The sequence below is a fragment of the Solanum lycopersicum genome, chromosome 3 (genome assembly GCF_036512215.1).
Source record: "Solanum lycopersicum chromosome 3, SLM_r2.1".
Classification (NCBI taxonomy): Eukaryota; Viridiplantae; Streptophyta; class Magnoliopsida; order Solanales; family Solanaceae; genus Solanum; species Solanum lycopersicum.
Window position 1 is genome coordinate 60,088,027 of NC_090802.1, and position 22,684 is coordinate 60,110,710.

The 22,684-nt window shown below is 32.7% G+C and overlaps 4 protein-coding genes and 1 long non-coding RNA gene across 5 annotated transcripts; 3 read left to right on the forward strand and 2 right to left on the reverse strand.

The window, feature by feature from the left end:
- Positions 1–704: 704 nt before the first annotated feature.
- LOC101250588 (pectinesterase 1-like) lies at positions 705–4,264 on the forward strand. Its single transcript, XM_004236158.5, has one exon. The coding sequence runs from the start codon at positions 705–707 to the stop codon at positions 1,530–1,532; it is 828 nt and encodes a 275-aa protein (XP_004236206.2). The 3' UTR covers positions 1,533–4,264.
- Positions 2,021–2,854, forward strand: LOC101250877 (uncharacterized). Its single transcript, XM_019212687.1, has one exon. It carries the CDS (start codon positions 2,021–2,023, stop codon positions 2,852–2,854), a length of 834 nt encoding a protein of 277 aa, XP_019068232.1.
- Positions 4,265–4,426: 162 nt separating the features above from the next.
- LOC101250291 (pectinesterase 1) lies at positions 4,427–5,485 on the forward strand. The gene has a single exon (XM_004236157.5). It carries the CDS (start codon positions 4,534–4,536, stop codon positions 5,260–5,262), a length of 729 nt encoding a protein of 242 aa, XP_004236205.1. The 5' UTR covers positions 4,427–4,533; the 3' UTR covers positions 5,263–5,485.
- A 1,197-nt stretch (positions 5,486–6,682) lies between these two features.
- On the reverse strand, positions 6,683–8,335 carry LOC104646617 (uncharacterized). The gene is made up of 2 exons (XR_740761.3): positions 8,115–8,335; positions 6,683–7,037 (listed from the first exon to the last, which is right to left on the reverse strand). It is a non-coding gene; the product is annotated as an uncharacterized lncRNA (long non-coding RNA).
- Positions 8,336–14,237: 5,902 nt separating this feature from the next.
- On the reverse strand, positions 14,238–21,229 carry LOC101250005 (RINT1-like protein MAG2). The gene is made up of 4 exons (XM_004236156.5): positions 20,490–21,229; positions 20,307–20,393; positions 16,449–16,552; positions 14,238–16,369 (listed from the first exon to the last, which is right to left on the reverse strand). The coding sequence occupies exons 1-4, from the start codon at positions 20,779–20,781 to the stop codon at positions 14,480–14,482; spliced, it is 2,373 nt and encodes a 790-aa protein (XP_004236204.1). The 5' UTR covers positions 20,782–21,229; the 3' UTR covers positions 14,238–14,479.
- Between the last annotated feature and the right edge of the window lie 1,455 nt (positions 21,230–22,684).

The following is a 22,684-nucleotide window of genomic DNA, read 5'->3' on the forward strand; positions in this document are numbered from 1 at the left end:
CACGAATTATTGTCAAAATAAATATAAAAAAGATAGAGATGCAATTTAATTTTAAAGATACATGAATCTACTTTAATTTCTTGTCTATAAGGAATAATTACTCATTTTTATTTTTATTTATATTTGTGTTAGAAATTTGAAAGGTCAAGATTATGGAATGAGAATAAGAAGATTATATATATGAAAATTATAAAAGTTTTAATTTATTAGAAGAACAAAATAGTAATTCAACTTTTAAGTTTTGAGTTTCATGCTTATATATTCACACCTATCTTCAACATGATATAGTATATTAGCCTAGGAATCCTCCTAAAAGAAATTCGAGCAACTAGGAATTATGTTCTGCGACAAATATAACAAAAGATTAAGAGATAAAATAGTTAAAAGTGTTTAGAAATTGAAAGTTATAATAAGTTGATGTATTTTAATACAAAGAGAGCAATAGTTCTGCAGATAAAAGGGAATAATGTATAGTTATGTATGAAACTCGAGAAAAAGTGGTAGGTGTGTGTTTTACTATCTACTCAAAAAATAATGTACTAAACAATTGGAATTGTGAACAAAATAATGTACAAAAGAACATAATGTGTTGAATATCGTCTTCTCCTTCTCAGCAACTTGTTGGCTTTGACTTGGGAAATAAAAAAATTACTTGGGTCTCCAAATTTAGCTTCAAAAAGTGTTCCAAAAAACTGCTGAATCAAATGAGTAACAAGGAAAAGCTCCTGAAAGATGAGAAATCCTCTTCAAGATCCAAAAGGAAACTGCAATTGATTGTATGTCTGTTAGCTCTCTTCATTCCCATAATCGTTGCTGTTATTTGTGCTTCAATAATACTTAAACAACAAACAGAGTCCAACTCATTGTCGTTTTTCCCAACAAACGCTATTACATCAGTCTGTGATCTCATCAGCGGAGATCCAGACTCATGCTTCGACTCCATTGCTACACTTCACTCTGCCCAAATCCCGTCTCGACATGAAATTAACCCATCTCAGATCTTCATTCTTTCACTTTATGCTTCACGAATCGAGCTTGAGAATGTCGTTACTTCAATTGAAAAGTCAATCTCAGAGGTAGCCATGATTAAACTTGAGAGTGTTGGGGTATTGAGGAATTGCCAAGGAATGATTGAATTCTCTCTGAAGAAACTTAATGAATCGGAAATGAGTTTGGGTATTGACCCAGCTGAGAAAACATTGGCGATTAATAAAGTTGTTTGGGATTTACAGCTGTGGATTGGTGAGGCCATGGGTAACGTACAGGGATGCTATGATTTGTTGGAGAAGATTCCGTCGACGACGGTTAGGGCGGAAATAAGAAGGAAAAGCTATGAAGCTCTTCAAAAGATGAAGAATAGCAGAGGAATATTGCAAAATATGGATGAGATTTTGGACCTGTTTTATCCCAGAATAGGAACAGCATTAGTCTCTCTTGCTTGGGAATATGACTATGGGCGAACTGTTTGGCTCTTTTGCTTTGAGTATTTGCTTTTGATTTTCCTTTTTTGCCTGCTGTTACGCATATATTGATTTCCATTTTGTTATGTATTTTGGGTTGTACAATAGTTACATGGTGCCCAAATTCAAATATTGTGTGTCTGCATTTTATTTTTTAATGAAGTCCAGCTTAAAATCTGTAAGATGTTAAAAAGCACAACTTTGATGTAGTAGCTTGGTTTAGGTGAATAGTATAGTATGCAAGATTGGATTGTGTCTCTAAAGGATTTCTATCTAAAGTTTGGACAACCTTCACGAAATTTGTGTGTTAGAGATAACAGTTTAGGAATCCTCCTAAAAGAACTCATAGATAAATCGAAATTAAGTCGATTTGATTAGTCTATAAGTTTAGGCAAATCGAAAGAAGTCAAATTATTCGGAGTATCGAAAAATTAATCAATTAAAGAATAAAAAAAATGATGTTTCTTCTTTCTTAGCATCTTCTTGGCTTTGACCTTAGCAACAAACTTTGAATTTTAGCGTCTATATTTTTTTCAGAAACTGTGGGAAGAAGTGAGCAGATGGATGAATCCGATAGCACAAAGTACATAGAAAGCCTTCTGCAAAATGAAAACTCCTTTTCAAGAACCAAAAGGAAACTACGATTGATAATCTGTCTGGTAACTCTGTTCAGTCTCATAGTTGCTGCAATTATCTCTGCTTCAATAATACTTAAACAAGAAACAGAGTCCAAATCACTGTTGTTTAATCCAACAGACGCTATTAGAAACGTCTGTTATCTCATCAGCGATGATCCATACTCATGTTATGACTCCATTGCTGCACTTTCAGATACCCTGATCTCCTCCAGAGATAAAATTAACCTATCTCGGATCTTCATCCTTTCACTTTATGCTTCACGAATCGAGCTTGAGAATGTCGCTTCTTCACTTGAAAAAGCAATACACATGATTGACACCAAGAGAGTTGGGGTATTGAGGAATTGCCAAGGAATGGTCAAATTATCTCTGAAGCAACTCAATGAATCGGAAATGAGTTTGGGTATCGATCCAGATGAGAAAATTTTGGCGATTAATAAAGTTGTTTGGGATTTACGGCGGTGGATGGGCGAGGCCATGGATCAAGTACAAAGGTGCACTGATTTGTTGGAGGAGATTCCGTTGACAGTTATGGTGGAAATAAAAGAGAAAAGCTACGCAGCCCAGCAAAACATGATGAATAGCATAGAAATATTGCATAAAAAAGAAGACAATTTCGATCTGTTTTACCCGAGAATTGGATCTGCATTAGGCTCTTTGTTTTGGGAATTTGAATATGGCCTAAATGTGTGGCTCCTTTGCTTTGGGTATTTGCTCTTGATTTTTCTTTTTTGCCTGTTGTTACGAATATATTGATTGATCTCCATCTTTGGTTGCTACAAAACTCGCCATTCTCCTTTCCTTTGGTTGGGTAATTAGCAAATTGCAGAAAACAAGTTCTTGTGTAAAAAATATGTTCACAACTGGATTACTATGGTAAACAATGTCCAGGAGTGGATAGTTGCCAAGGGGTACACTGAACTTTTTCGATTCAAAATCACACCGTATATATAAGGTATTTTTAAAATATTCTATGTATTCTATAGAGAGATTTTCAACCGCGGCTCAAAATTCACTTTTGAAGTTCTCAAATTTCAAGCATTATATTTTTATTTTTCAAACCTATCCGCCTGATCCATTCAAAGATACTTGCTCTCAAAAGTCCGTCAACTAATCAGTAATCACTAATTGGCTCTCAAAGAGTCCGTCAACTATGGAGTTTCTGCTTGACTTTGTGGAAAAAACTTGTCATGGAAGAAAATTGACCCAGTCTTCAGCCTCTCACAATTTAGCATTATCTTTTTTCCTAATCACACAATATTTTCATTTTACCAGAAACAGTCCATTTCCATTTCCATTCAAATTCTGCCATGGATTCAGATTCTGTAAACAAAATCTCTAAGGCATCAGTTAGCCTTAATCTGAATGACCAAACGAACTCAGGAAGAAGAAAGCAGCCCAAGTGGTTCATTACTTTAATCATCTTTTTCATTCTCATCATCGTCGCCATCGTCTCTGTTTTAACGATGATTAAGCGAGATTATGAATCTGAATTACCTGCCAATAATCCAGAAAAGGCAATCAAATCCATTTGCTCGCAGACTCCGTACTATCAGACATGCTTTAACTACATGTCAAATGCCCTCTACAAAGACAAAAAATTAGGATCAACAAAAATCAACTCATCGCAAGTATTCTCCATCTCACTTCATACCGTAATCAACGAGCTCCAGAAAGTCAGTTACTCACTCAAATCCTCCGATTCCTCTACTGATAAGTCAACAAGTCACTGCAACTATCTGTATTTCAACAAATCACTGAGTCAATTGAATAGTTATTTGGCTATTCATGAAGAGAAAAACTCCAGAGCAACGATGACTATGAGATCTGAAATGCTTGACTGGCTCCGAACTGAAAGGCCCAAAATTGCGAGATGCTTGTATTCATTGGAGTTAGACAAGGGTTTGAACACAAAAAAAGCGATCAATTGCTTGATGATTCTGGTGAATATGAACAGCATCTCTGAGATGCTTAATCCATCAATTAATTTTTTCACTTTAGATGCATTTCAAAGCTCGGGGAAAAGTATCGTCGCTTTACTTTTCTCAGATCAGGATTTTGTGGGAATAGTATGTATTTTCGGCGTGCAGTTTATTTTCTTGCTGTTTTTGGTTTGTATTCTTTTACGTGTTTGGTGATAATAATAAGCTTATTATTCAATTTTGATGTATTTTGTGTTCAGTAGTTTTAATATTTACTATTGGGTTAACATATTTAAATTTTGTCTATATTATTATATTAAATAATATATCCAAATTGTTTTTTTTGGTCTGTGCGCAAATTAAATTAAATACTCATAAAATGAAGAGAAAAAAAAAAAAGAGTAGAACGTGCTAACAGTTAACATTACCCAAATTCTTATCAACTCTTCAAACCGTGTCGTTCTTCGCCTTACAGCTTTTGCAGAAAAGCTCTCAAATCCAAATTGCATTTCAATGGAATCAATCAACTTAGTAAAAGGCTATGGCAAAGTCAACCCTTCTGAAGATCCATCTTCTTACTCCAATCCCAGAGCCGCCCACAAGAGTCGTCTCACCATCGCCGTCTCTCTCACCCTCTTCCTAACTTTATTCATCTGCGCATTCGTCGGCGCGTTCATCCACGCGTATGATTCCGACGGCCGCACACCATCTCCTTCATCCAGTTCAGCCGATTCGCTCAAAATCGTCTGCGCAGTGACTCAGCATCCCGGGTCATGCTTTGATTCCATATCTTCCCTCAACAGCACCTCAACAAAACCCGACCCGGAACAATTCCTGAATCTCTCTCTTCAGGCGACGGTGAAAGAGTTAACAGGCATCTCTTCGTTGCCAAAGACGCTGCTATCGAAGATCAATCACCCAGGAACCGTGTCGGCGTTGAAGGACTGCATTAGCTTATTCGATGATGCGCTGAGTCAACTGAACCAATCGGCGGAGTTGCTGAATGTGGGTACCGGAGAGAGTGCATTGACGGTGATGAAGGTGAAGAATATGCAGACATGGATAAGTGCTGCGATGACTGATCAAGACACGTGTCTAGAAGGACTGGATGAAATGGGATCACCGTTGCTTGGAGAAGTGAAAGCGCGGGTGCAGAAAGCTAAGGAGTACATGAGTAACACCTTAGCAATTCTCAGTAATATGCCTAACCTTCTTAAAAAATTTGGCATCTCTATGCATTGATTTTATTTTATTTTTCATTTTCGGTGTAGCGCTCCTAATATTAAATTTTAAGGGCTCCTAATATTAAACTTTAAGGGCAAAGAACTTTCACCCGTGCATCACAAACTCACGCGTATCTATATATGCATTGAGTTAATATTTCACATGCACTTCTTTTTGGCCTGTAATTATGAATCATTGTACTTTCCTTTGTTTGTGTCTTTAATATTATTACTGCTGTAAATTTGTGCATGTACAAATGACCATGGGTCATTACATTTTTAACTAACAATATATATAGTATAATTATATAATAACACAAAATTATAAAAATATAGCTATAGCTTAAAATAATTACATACATGATCAAGGAAATTCATAAAAATAAAACATCTAACATGATTATATAAGTATAAATAATCGAACTATCTTTACTTTCGAATATAGTCTTTTGATTTCTCAATCAGTTTCTCGTACCCCACTTTGATCCTATCAATTTGGATTCGTGTTCATAAGTCTCGATTGAAAACTACAACGCTCTCAATTAGATGTGAGATACAACACTCTATTGGTTCAATTTCTAATGTAAACTCCAAATTAAACCAGATAGTGGTATTTACACTAAACTAGTGTAATTTATCCTGGTTAAGCATAAACTGAACTGAAAATGCATAAACTAATATAAACTATCTCACCTCTTGATGAGCCCCAGTATCAAAACAGAAAAAGCAGAAGATACATCATACATGTTTTTCAATGTCCTAGTGCTACTAATACATGTTTTGGATTATGTGAACTTTGGCAAGTACATATTGGATCAAAAAAAAATTATTGGTTGGTTCTTTCACCATGTGACAAATAGGCCCAACAGTATTTGCAATAATTAGTACTATTTTTTTGCTGATTAACCACTACAATCACCAACAATGCCAATCTTTACTTTTAAACATGGTCACAGAAAATCATATTTCTTCTAGTGAAAAGAATAAGTATAAAATTAATTATTTTGGGATAACTGGTTCCCAATCAAACAAAATACAAATATTGTGGTGCGTTGGTGGACTACTTCATCCTTAGCCAAAGATTTTAAATTTGAGCCCTAAATATGAAGAAAATCATATCGGAAACCTCCACCCGCGCATGGACTCTGCAATGCACGATTCCGGATTTAATCTGAGTTTCAATGCAGGTTCTAAACACGGGAGTCGGGATGGAAAATTAAAAAAAAAAAAGGTTTGTATTATAAGTAGATCAAGATTTTTAGGTGTATACTTAGGCATAGTTGTTATATATGGAAGCAAAAGGTGAATACACAGTATTTAATTAATATACATCTTTTTATCTCTACGCTCTACTGTTCTTGAATATTTTCATCACCGCTAATAAAATTTTAATTGTAGATTATTTTTTTTGTATGTTATATGTACTTTAAATAATACACTAATTAAACATGATTTAAAATAATGTCTTATTTATAACATTACAAGATTACATTATTAAGATATATATATATAGTAGTAACTGAGACATTATATAAAACTCTAGGTAGACATTTTATATTATATTTTAATATTATATATTTTTAAAAAAAACTTAACAACCACTAAGAGATGCCTAGATCCGTGGGCTTTAATTTACTGTTGAAGAAGACTTAACAAAGTGTGTATAAGATCAATATTATTGCTATCCACAGAAGGGAGTACTTGAGATAACTTCTCACTTAGATCATCCACCTCATTGTGTAGTTTTCTTATGTAATTACATGCTTCTTCTAGTATCTTTGATGATGATGTTACCTGTACGTGATCAAAAGTTAATTAGTCGGGATGCATGCAAGCTAGTGATTCGAACAAACATTACAATTATGAAAAAGAAGTGTACTATTACTACACGATGATTAAATCATGACATTATTTGGTTGTAACATCTAACATGTTGCAAAAGATAAATCTCTCTAGACAAAAAGTACTTTGTAGAACGTACACTATGCCTGAACTTACGAGAAAGATTGTCTAAGGTCATATCAGCTGACAAACGACATGTTCTCTCCATTTAAGACAATCTAACTAAAATGGACTTCTAGACCTAACTAGAATTCAAAAAAAATTATTTCATTTGATGAGAATTACCTAAAACAATTATTATGAGATAACATTAATCACCAATTTCCTTAACGAATGTAGGGACAATTTAACAGTCTTATGGAGTATTTGGTAAAATGTTTTTTGCACATTAATTCCGTATCATATCTCTGTTCGTTTAAAGTGAGCTTAATTACTTAATAATCATCACTTCATCAATTTATCGTTCCTTTTTTGTTTAACTATATTGAAATGAGTTAAATCGATATTTATTTTGAGATAGAAGGAGTCAATGTAAAGTATATAGTTTATTAAGTTACTCCTATTTAGTACTCTCATCGTTCAACAATACCTGTCCAATATTAAGTTTACACACTCTTAAAAAACTATAGATAGAAGGATAATTTACTATATGATCCTATTGCTAATTAAATTGATTGTGCATTAATTCAAGTACGAAAATAAAGTAATGCCATCAATCCTTCTATAGTGACGTACGAATTCAGAATTTTCACTAAAAAGATTCAAAAGATAAAAAAGTAAACACATGAAGAAATTAAAAGGGGTTCGTTCAGTATATCATCCTATTGCTAATTAAATAGATTGTGCATTAATTCAAGTAAGAAAATAAAGTAATGCCATCAATCCTTCTATTGTGACGTACGGATCCAAAATTTTCACTAAAAAGATTCAGAATATAAAAAAGTAAACACATGAAGAAATTAAAAGGGGTTCGTTCAGGCCCTACCTAGCTCCGCCATATATGACTATCATTATAAATAATGGACATACCGTGGTGGTGCACCTTGAAAAGGAATTTGGCAAGAGAGATTGTAATTTCAAAACAAGATCACTAATCTCATCTTGAGTGAATCTTGAATTATTATTTGATCTTCTTCTGCTAGACATGACTACTAATTGTTGTTGTTTTTTCTATATATTATTTATAACTCTAGATCTCTCCACTTGTCTTCCTTCTTTCTACAATGATATGAAAGAATAAGGCAAGTGATAAGTTGAAGAGGAAGAGATTTGATTTGCTTTATAAGGCCATGTAGGTTTTGAGTTATGGACACAATTAGCTATATGTAAAGACAAAAAAAAAAAAGGTCACCAACACCATATATACCTCTAAAAGAAAAGAACAGTACCAACTACCTAAACATAAACTAATGTTTGTACTAATCTTGAACCAATTATGTTGGCCTTAATTAGGACATGATATGTCTACTAATTAAACTTTTAAAAAAAGCAGCTCAAACTCTTGATGGAACTAATTTCCTTATTTAGATTAATAAGAGTATTAAACATACGGAGGGCGTTTGAGACAAAAGTTTAGTACTCCCTCTTTCGTTCATTATACTATTTTGGCATGTCCAACAATACTTGTTTAATTTATGAATCAATAGATAAGTTTACATTTAGTTTCTAACTTGCTCTTATAATTAACTATAGTTATTTCTCCATAACATTTTTCAAAACATTTTATTTATAATAATCAAAGGATAATATACTAAAATTATCATTTTATTTATAATTTCTTAAGAAGTATGTAAAATCAGTAATGGACAAGTATTATTAGACAGATAAAAAGCATGTTAATTACTAATTTTAGGAAGTTTTATCAAAATTAGTAATTTGTATGGGAGTAAGCATTTCCGCTAGAAGGTGGAGCAATAGTACCATGGGAATAGTTATTCTAGGACCAAACAATGAAAATGTTAAGTCCTCAAAAAAAGTGCTACTAATTAAATAAGGTAGAGGCCTAGAGGGTATCTTAATAATAAGCAAATAAAAATTATGAAAATGCATATTATTTTTAATATACTAAAATAATTAAAAATAATATCAAAATAATTAATTTTAGCATAATTTTATATTTAAACCAAATGACCTTGCACAGTTATAATGCAATTGTAAACACACGCGCATTTTTAATTGATTATTAATGTACTTAATAAAGATGTTACTTGACTACTGAGGGTGTGTTACCACCATGAAAATATTTTCGTGGAACCATTTTTTTCATTTGTTTTATGGTATTTGGTATATACGTAGAACGAAGTATATTCAGATCTTAATTCTATTTCGTAAAGAGGCTAAGAGATTGTTTTCAGAAAATTCGTGACTCGAGTAAATCAAATTGAAATAGGTATGAAAAGAAAAATGTCACTGAAGAAAACATACAACTAATAAGAAAAATGTAACTATTATAAAATAGTGTGATAATCAAAAACACGAAAGATGATAATAAAACTCAAAAGTAAGACACTGCAAGAATAAGGTTGATACGATGACAAACACCACCAAGAAATAAGACAAAACTCCACGGTACTATCTGCTAGCTTTCTATTCTAATTTGCGAGTTTCATAAATGCCCTTATATTTAAGAGCATGTCCTCATAAGCAGAAGTTGCACTATGTCATGTCTAATCACCTCTATCCGATACTCTTTTTGACCTACCTTTACCTCTTTTTTTTACGCACTATACCTAACCTCTATCGTCTCCTCTATGCAAATCTTCTTTTTATATGCTCAAATCATCTCAATCTTCGCTCATTTTATTCATCCTAGAGACCATTCTCACATTTTTTTCGAATATCTAATTCTTTCTTTTATTACTTTTAATATATCAACACACCCATCTTTGCATCTTTATTTTTTACGACTTGCATCTTAAAAGAAATAAAATTAAACTTGACCTAACCAAATTTTATTTGATTGAGAGTTTAAGGGGTGTGTATAGTTGGAGGATAGACAGAATTGAATATTATTTATGAAATTTATCTTTTCTATTTTAATTAGAAAAGAATATTTTTAATAAATTTATTTAACTAAAAAGGATATTTTGTATGCAACCAGCAGAAAGATTCCTTGTCTTCTCTTCTGTATACATTTATATTTCTACAGTACTTAAACTGTGGGGACTATGCTCCCTCCATTTTTACAAAATTTGAGATTTAAGATCACATCAGAATTATATTCTAGTTTATAAATTAAGTAGAGTATATATTCTTTTGCAGATAACACCTTGTCAACAAATATTTTAATTTGTTTGATGAATATGTTTTTGGTATATATTTATCATCTATTCTCATAATCACTTTGGACTATCTAAAGACACTAAACTAAAAAAGGGGTGAATTTATGTTATTTTTATATGTATTATATAATATTGATGTTTTTATTTATCAGATTGAGAATCAAACGGTTGCTTCTATAGGACAAAATTAATGAAATAAATTTTATAGATGTGGATAATTATGATCAGAGGTTTGGCAGGCGTTATATATACATATTTTCAACTAACTTCATGTATTAAACATATCACGTCTTTAATTGAAATGTCTAAATGAAACTTAATTCATAATTATTGAATGATTAGACGATTTTTATTGATATCACTTAACTGTAAACTTTTAATTAACCATATTTCCAAAATACATTACTAATTATTTCTTCCTTGTCCGAATACTTTTGACTGCAATTATTGTTGAAACTGGTTTTAAAGTTTGATGAACAATTTGTCATTTTAACACAAGATTTATATCAGAGGTGTCAAATGGACAGATTGGTTGAAATTAGAAATTTTAAAATGGGTTGACATAGAAATTGGGATAGATCTTGACCCGCCTAAGTTTAATTTGGACTCAAATGGGTTGGATTCAAATAGGCTAAAAAATGGATTGGGTCTTGACATGCCCAATTTGACCTGATTAATTTCAATAACTTAACATAGTGATATTTAACTTTTATAATCACAATTCAAATTTCCGTTCAAGATTTTTTTAAAATAAAAATATCTAATGGATAGATGAATATTAAAAATGTTAAATAGATAATAATTCATACATTTAATATATAAAAACATATCTTAGTAAAGAGTTTTAAAACGGATTGAAATTGAAGATTAAATTGGGCTCAATTGAGGATTCTCTTAAAATGGATTAGGCTTGAATGGGTTGATATTGAATCCAATTCAAATTATCTTGAGCCCAACCCTTAAAATTCTGGACGGATTAGGCAGATTATCTATATTTGGGTTCATTTTTGACATACCTAATTTATACTATTAGATCTCTCCGTCCACTTTTACACAGCACTCTCTTTAAAAATATATATATAAGTAATTTATTAACTACAGTAATTTTATTTATTATATTTCAAAATTTTAAAGTTAATTACAATTTAATATCGTATCTAGTTATTTAATGATAAATATTAAAAGAAAATAATATTTTTTCTTAATTTACTAAAATGAATTAGTTAAAAAGGAAAGAAAGTATAAAGGGTGAGTAAAATGAGATGGACGGCGTACTAGATAGGCTACATAAATCGATGGAAAATATACAAAAGGACTTTCGTTTCACTTTACTTGTCGTCTTTATCTAAAATAAATATTTCAAAATAATTACTTTCATTTTAGAAAATCGAGATATAATTATTGTAATGCTTCTACTGAAGGGGTTTGAAAAAATTGGAGCTTGTAATTGTGGTTCATTGATTTTGGGATTCAACTGTCTAATCTAGTTTGACTATGAACCTTGCAAAAATTCTTACAAATGTACTAAAGTTTTGGCAAAAGTTGAATTGGCAGTTTGAGAAATTCATGGTATGTTGTTGCTTCTACATTTAATTCTAACGTTAGAATTATTTTGACCAAGAAAAAAAAAAGATGATAGCTAGCGCTAGGAGGTGCATTATACATTTGAAAATCTCTGAGTTCATAAAATTGATCGATATGCAATGAATTTTAGGAAATGGTAAAATTAAAAATCTCGTTAAGAATATTTAAGATTTAATATGATAAATTGTGTAACGAGTGAAAATGGAAAACTGATAATATAATAGGAGTTTCAAGTTTTGTGCATGAATTAGCCAGGTGTTTATAATGTTATAGTATTAGGATTTAGGTTAATTGAATTACCTTTGATATATAATAAGTAACCGTTCATCATTGGCAAATTAAAGGATGTACTCCTATAGTGAATGAGATTAATCATTTTAAATTACAAATTTTTATTTTTTAAACTTTGAATATCAAATTTTTTCATAAATATGTAAAATATATGTATACTAAGATAAATATGCATTATCTATATACTATGAACATTTTTTAAGCAGATAGACCAAAAATATTGAATCTTTCAAAATTTCTACACGAGGTGGTTTGACAGTATTAAAAAAAAGACATGTGCCTTAGGCTTCCAAATTTAAAGGGTCTCATTTTTAATATTAATAGGTTATAAGTTATTATTTTTTGACAAATATTGAATACTATTTGTTGAAAAAGTATATTTTTCATGAAAAATGAAGGAATTATTAGAAGAAATTTGACATAATTAGAGTATTATTATATCTCATGAAAAATAATTTAAAATAAGAATGGTTATATATCAATTGAAAACTAGAAAAAGTCAATTATATAAAAGTGATTAACAATCCAAGTTTAAGAAACCCGTTTGATTTTCGCTTTAGGTCACTAATATATTTGAGCCGCTCATAAATTTCCATATAGCTAGAAGAACCTATTACGTCCATATATAGGTATTGTTATGCATGTGAAGAGATTAAATGAATTTAGCACTTCACAATCCGGAAGCAAGCCGCTGAAATAATATTGGATATCATATGTTTATCATTTATTTTTCGCCGTAATACACTATTTAAATTTAGTTAAATTTCGAATAAGACACATTTTTCTTATATACTTCTTCCTCTCATGCTTACCTATTTTTTTACCGTCTTTTTCCTCCAAATGAGAAATGCAAATGCCATGTATCAATAATTAAGAGGACACTGTTTCGTTTTATATGGAACGTGGTTCATCTTTTTTATAGCCATAAATTTTAGTAGTTGCGTGTTTTATATATAGCTAAAAAAATTTCATAGCTTAATTATAAGATTGCAAGATTGAAACTCTATCAATTTTTATTTAATTAAATTACGTCATATAAATTAAAAGTCAAAATATTTTACTAATTTTTTTTTTTTCCCTAATGTACACGAAATAAAACAAAGAGTTGAATGTTGATGTGACAAAACATGAGAAGAGAGGACGCATGAATGACAACCTTTTTAGGCAACGCATGCAATACAAATATCGTATTAAATGATTGACCCGTGACTGTTTATTTCCATTCTAATTGGTTATTTTGTTTCTGCTTTTTGGCCTCATTTACCAAACTATACCAATTTCCCTAATAATACTTTTTCTTCTTTTCAAATTATGTGACGTTGATTGATTGATTAAGCAGTAAAAATTTTGTAATGTTTCAAGACTACACATACAATAAATGAATTATTAACCTTTTGGCAAATAAATAAAATGTGTTGTATAAAACTTTTTTTCTTCAACCCCCAAATTTTCATCAGTTTTCTTTTCTTTTTTCTATGAAACAGTACTAGTAGAGCAACAGTAGGCAGTTTGAGTTGAACTAAAAATGAATTGCCACGAGGGTGGGGGTGCAAAGCCATGTCATGTTAGTTACTTGTGATGTGGACACTACATTAGCTACCTCTCAATTTTATCAATGTTTCATCATAGGGGACTTGAAAATGTTCAGAACCTGTATTGATTATATAGTATTTGAAATTCATTGGTTGAAATTAAGCTCTCTGGCTGAATCACATCATTTATCACGTTTCTTTGGCTTAAGCATATTTTGTGTATGATGATATTAATTAATATAGATTCATATCAATCAATGGCGTAAATTTCATATATTACCAAGAGATTTGCATTCTGCGGATACGAATTTAAAACCTTTAGTTAAAGGATAGAAAATGTTACCAATTAAACCAAAACCAGCTTATTTCTTGTTATCCTTCACATTCAAATACCAACTTCTGTTTATCTTATATTCAAATTTTTAACTATGCTGATGTCAAAATGAGTTGCCTTTAGGAGTCTCTTTTACAAAACAGATGAAAACAAATCATATTGAGTCCAATATACAGTTTTATTCCCCTGCTATTTGCTGGTGAAATATAATCCATTCACTAGAATACAGTTCACTGAAGAAAATGTGAGCATAATTAACTGTGAAAACCACTACATCAAATTACAGTAGTACTTTGCCCATGTTTCTGTGCTGAATTTGGTAAAGCTCTACTGAAAAACTTGCAAAACTAAAACTTATACAGGGGACGTGACTTATATCCTATTCTTTGCTATTTTTTCGCACTCAGCGGCTGTCAAGTGTCTTATCCCATTCTCTTTCAACCATATTTCACCTCCTGCTAAACAATTCTGGAGCTGCTTCTTTCCCATTTTCAATAGCTTCAGACCTTCACTCAATTTGGGGAAGAAACCTTCAGGTCTTAAGCACCAAGCTCCGAACACCCTGAATAATACTGACAAATCATTGCTAAGCCTCTCAACTCCGCCGTCAGAAAACTTAGCATTGGTCATCAAAATACCATTAAAAATTAGCTTGTCCAGCCCAGGGGCTAAACTCCTCCAGACCCCAACAAAGTCCACTCGATTCAAACCTTCTTCAAGTATTGACATTTTTCCCTGCAGATAATCTAGTGCTCCAACCAAAGTCTGGGATACCATCCACCCTTCTTCACCCTTTTCCTGCCATTGCTTCTTGTTCTTTAGATAGTCTCTGCAGCAGACATCGAATCCCCTCAATACTACCGTAGACAGCTTCTCAACCCATCCTGTTCTGAATTCTTCCAACCTCTTAATTTCTTCATAAAGAATTCCATTTCCAGATGATTCCTCTGATCCAAAGTCATTTCCATCAGTAGATGTGTCCTGGTTCAGCCCCATCTCAAGAAAAAAGATATCCTCACACCATTCCTTTAAAATAGACTCGAAACAGCGTGCAGCATTTACAGATTTTGCAACTTTCATCAAAGCATCATTATCTGTCAAGGCAGTTAACCCTTCAGCTTCTTGGCACCTGAAAAGCAAACAACCCAAAAACCGATGTATTATAGGTGCACCTGCCAATTTCAAAAATCTTGATCTCAACTCTATGCTAGGCAGTGATTGACAACGATCAATAACTGCCGAAAAACGCTGATGAAAGGCACTGGCAATTGCTGGAGACTTGTTGTCTTCTTGGGCAGATAGAACAGCCACTCCACGAACATCTGTCGACCAACTTCTTTCGTTCTCAATCTCAGGTTTCAATTTATCAAATGCATCAGTAAGTTCTATATCAGCCCACAAGTCAAGCCAATCAGGCCTGTCAATAAATACAGAAAATGATGAAAGTTTCTCTAGTTTTGCATCTTCCTGCAAAGAAAGCAAGATACCCGAGTGTGAAGCAAGAGACTGAACTCGCTTATCAAATGCTATCATCTGATCAATAAGATGGAGCCAGGATATTCTAGCCTGCAAGTGCTTTTCACTTGTGCTCTCTTCCTCCAGCTGACTAACATACATGGGGAATATTTCTTTTGCCAAGTATGTCGATAGAGAAGTAACCATAGCAGAGATCCATTCTTCTCTGCAACTGTAACCTGACAGCATTGCCTCATCCACCAGTGGCTGCAGTAACTCGTCCATTGAATCAACATAATCCCGGGTTACCTTGTATACAAGGACAAATATGTACTCTGGTTTATCAACCCATTTGGAGAAGTGGCGCTGAGATGCAACTGATATAGGATTAACAAGCTCTTCAATGGCCCAAAGTGGCTGGTGCAAGGCAATTTCTCTATTCTGTCCTTCGAGTTGACGAGATTTTCTTTGGCGCTGCAGTTCTTGCAGACTGCACAATGCTAGAAAACTATCACAATATTGCTGTTTAAGGTCCCCTTTCATTGTGAAAAGTGGGCTCTGGGCATCAGTTGTCCGTTTTGACTCTGGGCCCAAGGAGTTTAAAGTGGACAGAGGTGGTGGCCAGCCAAGGGAAGTCAGAAGGGATCTGTGATCTGCAATGGCCTGAGGTCTTAAAATGGCTAGAGCTCGATCAACTCTATGATCAACTGCAGACACAAGTCGTGTCCACTGAGGATGTGTTTTTGCTACTAATCTTAGTGTCTCTTCAGTTAACTTCAGTGTTCTAATGGCAACACTCCGCATCTCCTGAAAAACATGAGATATTAGAGAAGGATGTGAACAGAATTGTTAAACAATATCAATTCTGTTCCAAAAGGACACTAACTTCTGAACTTTTTGTTGATGGTTCTCTCCTTAAAGTTCTCTTCACCGTGGACGAGACAGCATCTTCAATGTCACCAACCAAAGTATCAAGCTTCAATGCTGTCTCTGGAAATTACAATGAAGAGGTGGTTAGAGTGACATATTTCCAGATCAAAATGAGTAAAGAGATAACCAAACTTGTTAGGCACAAAACAACTGATGTTGACAATAATTAAAAAACAGCTCTACAAGTATACACCAGATCAACAGCTACCCCCAATCTTAAGCTAGCTGTGATCAGAATAAGAATCCTCACTATTCATAACTCTCTTTTTTGGCCCATTTTGGTAATCTCATAGAAAGGTTCTCTGTAACAATTTCCATCATGCTAAATTTTGTAAAATCATTACAACCATCTAACCTGAATCCCCACTTCTATGAAGAATAAAGATAGGTGAAGATCACTGAAAACAAACTCATAAGTCATAAATTAGGAAAACCTGAATAGCTTACAAGGAATTCATCATGTAGCAACCAGATCACAATTTATTGTCTCCTCAAAAAAATCTTACTTGTTCAAGTGCCACTAATACATGTCAAACTCACTGACACAAGCTTATCCAAATATAATTTTAAAGTTTATGAGCAAAACTTGTCAGACCAAAAAGATGTGTGACAAACTTGAGGATTCCATCATAACCTTTTAAGGATTTAAAATAAAAGTTGAAGATGTCCTCCATTTTGTATAGAAAGATAAAGCTTTTAATCTTGGGACCATGAATGCAGAGCCTAGCAAGAATATGCATAAGCAACTAGGTTTGAAATAACTCAATAAGAAATGGAAGCACTTGTAGAGCTGGTATTGCCTTTTATCCAAAATCCTCTACTTTGGACAGCACAAAACTATCCGAGTGTAGAAGGAAAAAATAATAACTCAAGTATTCCAAATAAGCGCTGTTATATTCCTTTAGGAAGGACAATGCTGAAACTTGAAATAAACACGAGCAAATACCTTGTTGATCCGCCACATATGGCAAGCAGGTCAAATATTATTAAATTTAATATATGAGTAGAACGTGACAGACAAAAATGTATGTGCTAAACTTGATGATGCCTAATTAGTTTTTACTGGTTGTGAAAAAATTGAATATGCCCACCCCATTTTGTAATGAATATAAAACCTATCATCTTGAGACCACGAATGCAGCCCAGCAAAAACTTGCATATACGTTTAAACTAGATAAGAAATGACATTGCTTGCAGAGCATTACCTTCTACTAAAAATCCTCTGATTTTGACACCAGAAAACACTCCCAATTGTCGAAGGAAAAAAACTCAAATATTCCAAAGAACCGCTGCTATATCTCCTCCTTTAGGGAGGACAATGTTGAAACTTTAAACAAACATGAAAAAAATATCTTGATGTTCTGGCACAAAGACACCAAATGAAGTTTCTTTACAGATATTGATCCAGTGTAAAAAGATACTAGCTTTTTTACCTTTTAAGAGACCTATGTCCAAGTGTTTGCATTGATTTCAGAGCATTACCTTCTACAAAAAATCCTCTGATTTTGACACCAGAAAACACTCCCAATTGTCGAAGAAAAAAAACTCAAATATTCCAAAGAACCGCTGCTATATCTCCTCCTTTAGGGAGGACAATGTTGAAACTTTAAACAAACATGAAAAAAATATCTTGATGTTCTGGCACGAAGACACCAAATGAAGTTTCTTTACAGATATTGATCCAGTGTAAAAAGATACTAGCTTTTTTACCTTTTAAGAGACCTATGTCCAAGTGTTTGCATTGATTTCAGAGGTGCTTTTTTTATCCCCCCAAATAACAAGGCTAGTCAAAAACTGGTACAAGTTAAAAGAGAGTAAAATATATATATATATATATACACACACACACACACACATATGAATACATGAACCTCTCTATCCATTCCTCCCTATGTGGATCCATTTCATTCTAGTGAAGGCATCTTCACTTCCACTATGAGAACTGTTCCAAACCATATTCTATATTCAGCTGGCAGCCATTACCTCAACTTTCTATCAAAAACTTCATGCACGGGCTAAGATATCACGTAGTAGTTTTGCCTCCTCTGAGATTTGCACATGATACCTCATGGTTCTCAAACTAATTCACTGATCACTAGGCCAAAATTTATAAGGAATTGAAGTCAAACCATAATATAACATGTCATGTAGAGGATTTATAAAGCTGAGAAGTTGCACTGCTGAAACTTGATAGGGAGAAGCTATAAACAAACAAAAGTATTCATGGTTAAGGATATAGTGTTCAGATGGACAACTTAAGAAGTTTGAGTAGCTCGTAGGACAACTTTTTTCAAATTGTTTTACCTTCAAGGCAGTTACTGTTCTCATAGTAAATATTTCCAACTTGACAGTCCTTCAGAATTTGAAGGAACAAAATTTTGAATATCTCCACTACAAGTATATGACAATAACAACTTAACACAATTCCAAACAAGTTGACTTCGTGTATATGGATCCTCACTAAGTGTCTGACTAACCATGTTGCTTCATTAGCGCTCAACTTAGGCCAGTATTACACAAAATGAAATTAGAAATAAGAAGTACTAAAATTACTCTATATTTTCTACCGGCACATCAATCTTCGACAGTAGTAAAAGACTCCACGAGAGCATAGGACCTAAAATAGATGTACTAACATGAGCAAACAAATCTCCAATTAATTGATATCGCCAATATAGATCTTTTTCTTTTATGGTGTCCTACTTTTCACTAAACCTACATAAATTCGAAGAGATTATAGTTCTCAACAATTAGTCTATCAGGTAGGAAAATAACTAGTTATTCTTCATCAATATCCTAATGGACTTGACTAAACGTGAAAAGAGGGTACCAAATAATGGCAGCATGGCTCATCTAGTTTCCCTGCTACTTGAGCATCAAATTTCATATTTAATCTATAGAAAAGACATTACTTCTGAAAACAACTGCACTATACCAACACTTTTACCACAATTTCTTACTAATTCCTATGTTTTGGACCAGAATCAGAATAAATTCAGGCCCTACTTCATTGAGTATGTTAAATCAGTCACAAGTTCTCCTAAGAGTCTGTTGTTAGTTTAGATTTTCTTTATTGAGGTACTTTACCTAAGTCTTCATCTTCATAATGTGAACCTGTATTGATTCATGTGCACCAAAACTTCAAGTTCTTAAGAGGTCAAAATCAGTTGCAGTACTAAGAATAACCTTTTGAATGTAGGTAACTAACACCAAAGTATTTTTCTATGGAATAAAAAAAGTTGGCATCCACTCACTAAAACAGGTAATATAGTCAGCTATGTTTTAGTATCTCGATAACTAAAGCTACTAACAAAAATTACTGCTTTTTTTTTTAATGACTGTGGTGTCATGGTTAGCTTTCGTGCTCCTCGACTAATTCAACTAACTGTGATTCCTTCTTGAAAATTTATTTTCCCTTTGGCATTCAACAAACAATTAGATACTCAGCCATCATAAATGTGTCTCAATATCATTTCATGGCTATAATGCCAAGAGACTTGGTAACATAAGCTGGCTTGATCTGCTGATAGCCTAGATATATAAGATTGCAACAAGGTCTTGAACCGGTCATCCAACAATGTGGAAAATCCGTCAATGTAAACCTAGTTAGATAAAAGAACTAAAACTGAAATATCTCCTCACACAGATGTACTTAGCTAAAGGCTATTGCTTCACTCCCCAATACATTTACAATATATTTCTTCCTTCTTGAACTCTGAATTTACTTATTTGTTTTATCTACATGGTCATCTATCTTTTTCCCACATTCTACATATACAATGGACAAGTAACAAGTTTTCCCATGTGAACTCACCTGCATACGTCCGCACAGTGTTAACTCTGGCAACCTCCTTAGCCAATGCCGGTAGCTCCTCTCCTAGTACCTTCCCTGATCCTCCATCTAGTAGCAGACAAAGGATGGATATTTATAAGTAATTACACATAAGGAAATCAATTAAGAAAAACTTGGCAAGTAAAAAAAAAATAAAAATTGTACCTGGTGAAGAAGAGCAAGAAGCTGACTGAAGATCTCCTAATTTGGCATCTATGTCGCGAAGAAGAGCACCAGTTCGATCCGAATGGGAAGCGTGGTTGATCAGATAGTTCCGGAACTGTGTATTGAGATCCGAAAGGCTTTGATCGAGGACATGACACTGCGTTCGGAGCTCAGAAAGAAGAGACGAAGCCTGTTCAAGGTCTTCTTTTTCGTTAAGCTTAGCGTTGAGAAAAGAAACGACCGAAACGGACAGTGATGATGGCGGAGGCAGAGTTTTAATTATCCGGTCCATCGTCAACTTGCAATGCAAATTGCAGTTAATGACTTTGAAACTTGAAATTCATTGAATTGATATGTGCAACAGATCACAGAAAAGCCAAGTAGGTATCAAAATTCTGCTAATTTCCGCAACAGCTTACAGGAGTTACGCTCGATTAACAGCCGGAAAACGAAATTAACAAGACGTTGAAGTCAACTGGAACACAACACAGTGGGTCAAGAAGATACCTTGCTGATTATTCCGGCACCTTAGTCGTCGGAGATTACAGTATAGCGGCGAGAATGTCCCTCTTTTCTTTGCGAAGGAGTTCTGGCTTTTGCGCAAGGGAAATTAACGATTGGGTCCCTGAATTATTGTGTTTCTCTAGTTTAATACCTGTACTGTTCAAATAATCACATATAACTTTTGATTAAACTAAATGTGCAATTGTAGTCCATAAAACTAATAGTAGAAGAAAAACAAATTGATAATTTAACTTCCGTTATATAAGATATCTTTTCTTGTATAATGTTTTTTCTTCTACTATTTATAAATAATTAGTTAAATGTTTAACTTCTGCTAATTTTAGGGACTAAAAATATATATTTAATTTAATTAAAAGTTAAATGTGCTTAGCAACTAATAAAAGGATCAATACCAGAATAATGCAGATCATTCAGGTACCAAAATTGTTATGTTCACTTGCGGAATAAACCTTAATTTGGATGCTGAAATGGGCTTTTAACACAAGGGTTATCGAGATAAATATTAAAAACACAACGTTGGCAGGAGAGCTATGGGAATAAGGGATGTAATATCTTTTGCATTTTTATAATCTTTTACGCATGAATTATACCAAATATATTATTGTTTCGCATCGAACTATTTTACAGAAACTCTTATCTCATATATCACTTGTATTTTATTTCTTTACTGTTTATTGTAGGGCTGGTTTCAGTATCACTGTTGGAACTGACTGTACAAAGATTTCAACCTTTCCCTGCTTGGAAAAATGTTAGTAAATGTGTAGGGACACTTGTTTTAGGGGACACCCAAAATTAAAGGTACTCTAAATAACAAAATGGGATCTCTGCTAGTTAACAGAATGGTGTACTTGGAACGACAAAACCTGTATCCAGCATGCTTCGCTGTCGAGTCAATTCTCTAAATGGTCACTCAAGTTAAGAGAATTATCTTAAAATATCATTTATGTTTCATTTAGGATCAAAATATCACTTAATTATCGTTATTTTCCTCTAAATATACTTGACACTTTAAAATCATCACTCTCTCTTAGTTGACATGACATGTCATTAAAATCTTTTTTTTTTAATAATAGACTAATTTAATTCATTGAACCTATTTACTAAAAATAATAATCATATTATTTTTAATATATTTTTACTTTATTAAGAATAAATTTTCATACTTAAAATCTTTTATCATAATTAAACTTTTTGTTTTTTTTATGTTACTAAGAATACATTTTTAAGATGTACTATAATTTTATCAATTTTGAATACTTATAAACATATACATTCAAAAAAATATTGATATACAAATCACTCATTAACGCTAATTTACATCAATTAGTCATAACTTATATAATAAATCAATAATATTAAAGGTCAATTAACCTTACAATAATATTAATTGTATATTTTGCAATTCATGCTTCCGATATTATTTTTTTTGAAAAAAAAGAAGAAGAAAGTGAATAATATTATATTTTTATCCAATTAGAAATACTAAATACCTCAAAAGTCTCCTTAAATTCTAGTTGATATGCCCTGTCATTAAATAATCATTTCAAAAAAATTACTAGACCTATTTAATTCATCAAACTTATGTCTCTGAATAAATATATAAATTAATGAGAATTTATGAAGATTATAAAAAAAGTAATTTTTAAAAATCTAATAACTTTATATTTTGT

What these genes read in the sequence shown, in the direction of transcription:
- LOC101250588 (XM_004236158.5), top strand. Translation starts at nt 705, where the DNA reads ATGAGTAACAAGGAAAAGCTCCTGAAAGATGAGAAATCCTCTTCAAGA.
- LOC101250005 (XM_004236156.5), bottom strand. Translation starts at nt 20,781, where the DNA reads ATGGACCGGATAATTAAAACTCTGCCTCCGCCATCATCACTGTCCGTT. An exon ending in TTCTTGCTCTTCTTCACCAG is followed by an intron (nt 20,394 to 20,489) that starts GTACAATTTTTA and finishes GTCTGCTACTAG; the next exon opens with ATGGAGGATCAGGGAAGGTA. An exon ending in CATCAACAAAAAGTTCAGAA is followed by an intron (nt 16,370 to 16,448) that starts GTTAGTGTCCTT and finishes CATGTTTTTCAG; the next exon opens with GAGATGCGGAGTGTTGCCAT.
- LOC101250291 (XM_004236157.5), top strand. Translation starts at nt 4,534, where the DNA reads ATGGAATCAATCAACTTAGTAAAAGGCTATGGCAAAGTCAACCCTTCT.
- LOC101250877 (XM_019212687.1), top strand. Translation starts at nt 2,021, where the DNA reads ATGGATGAATCCGATAGCACAAAGTACATAGAAAGCCTTCTGCAAAAT.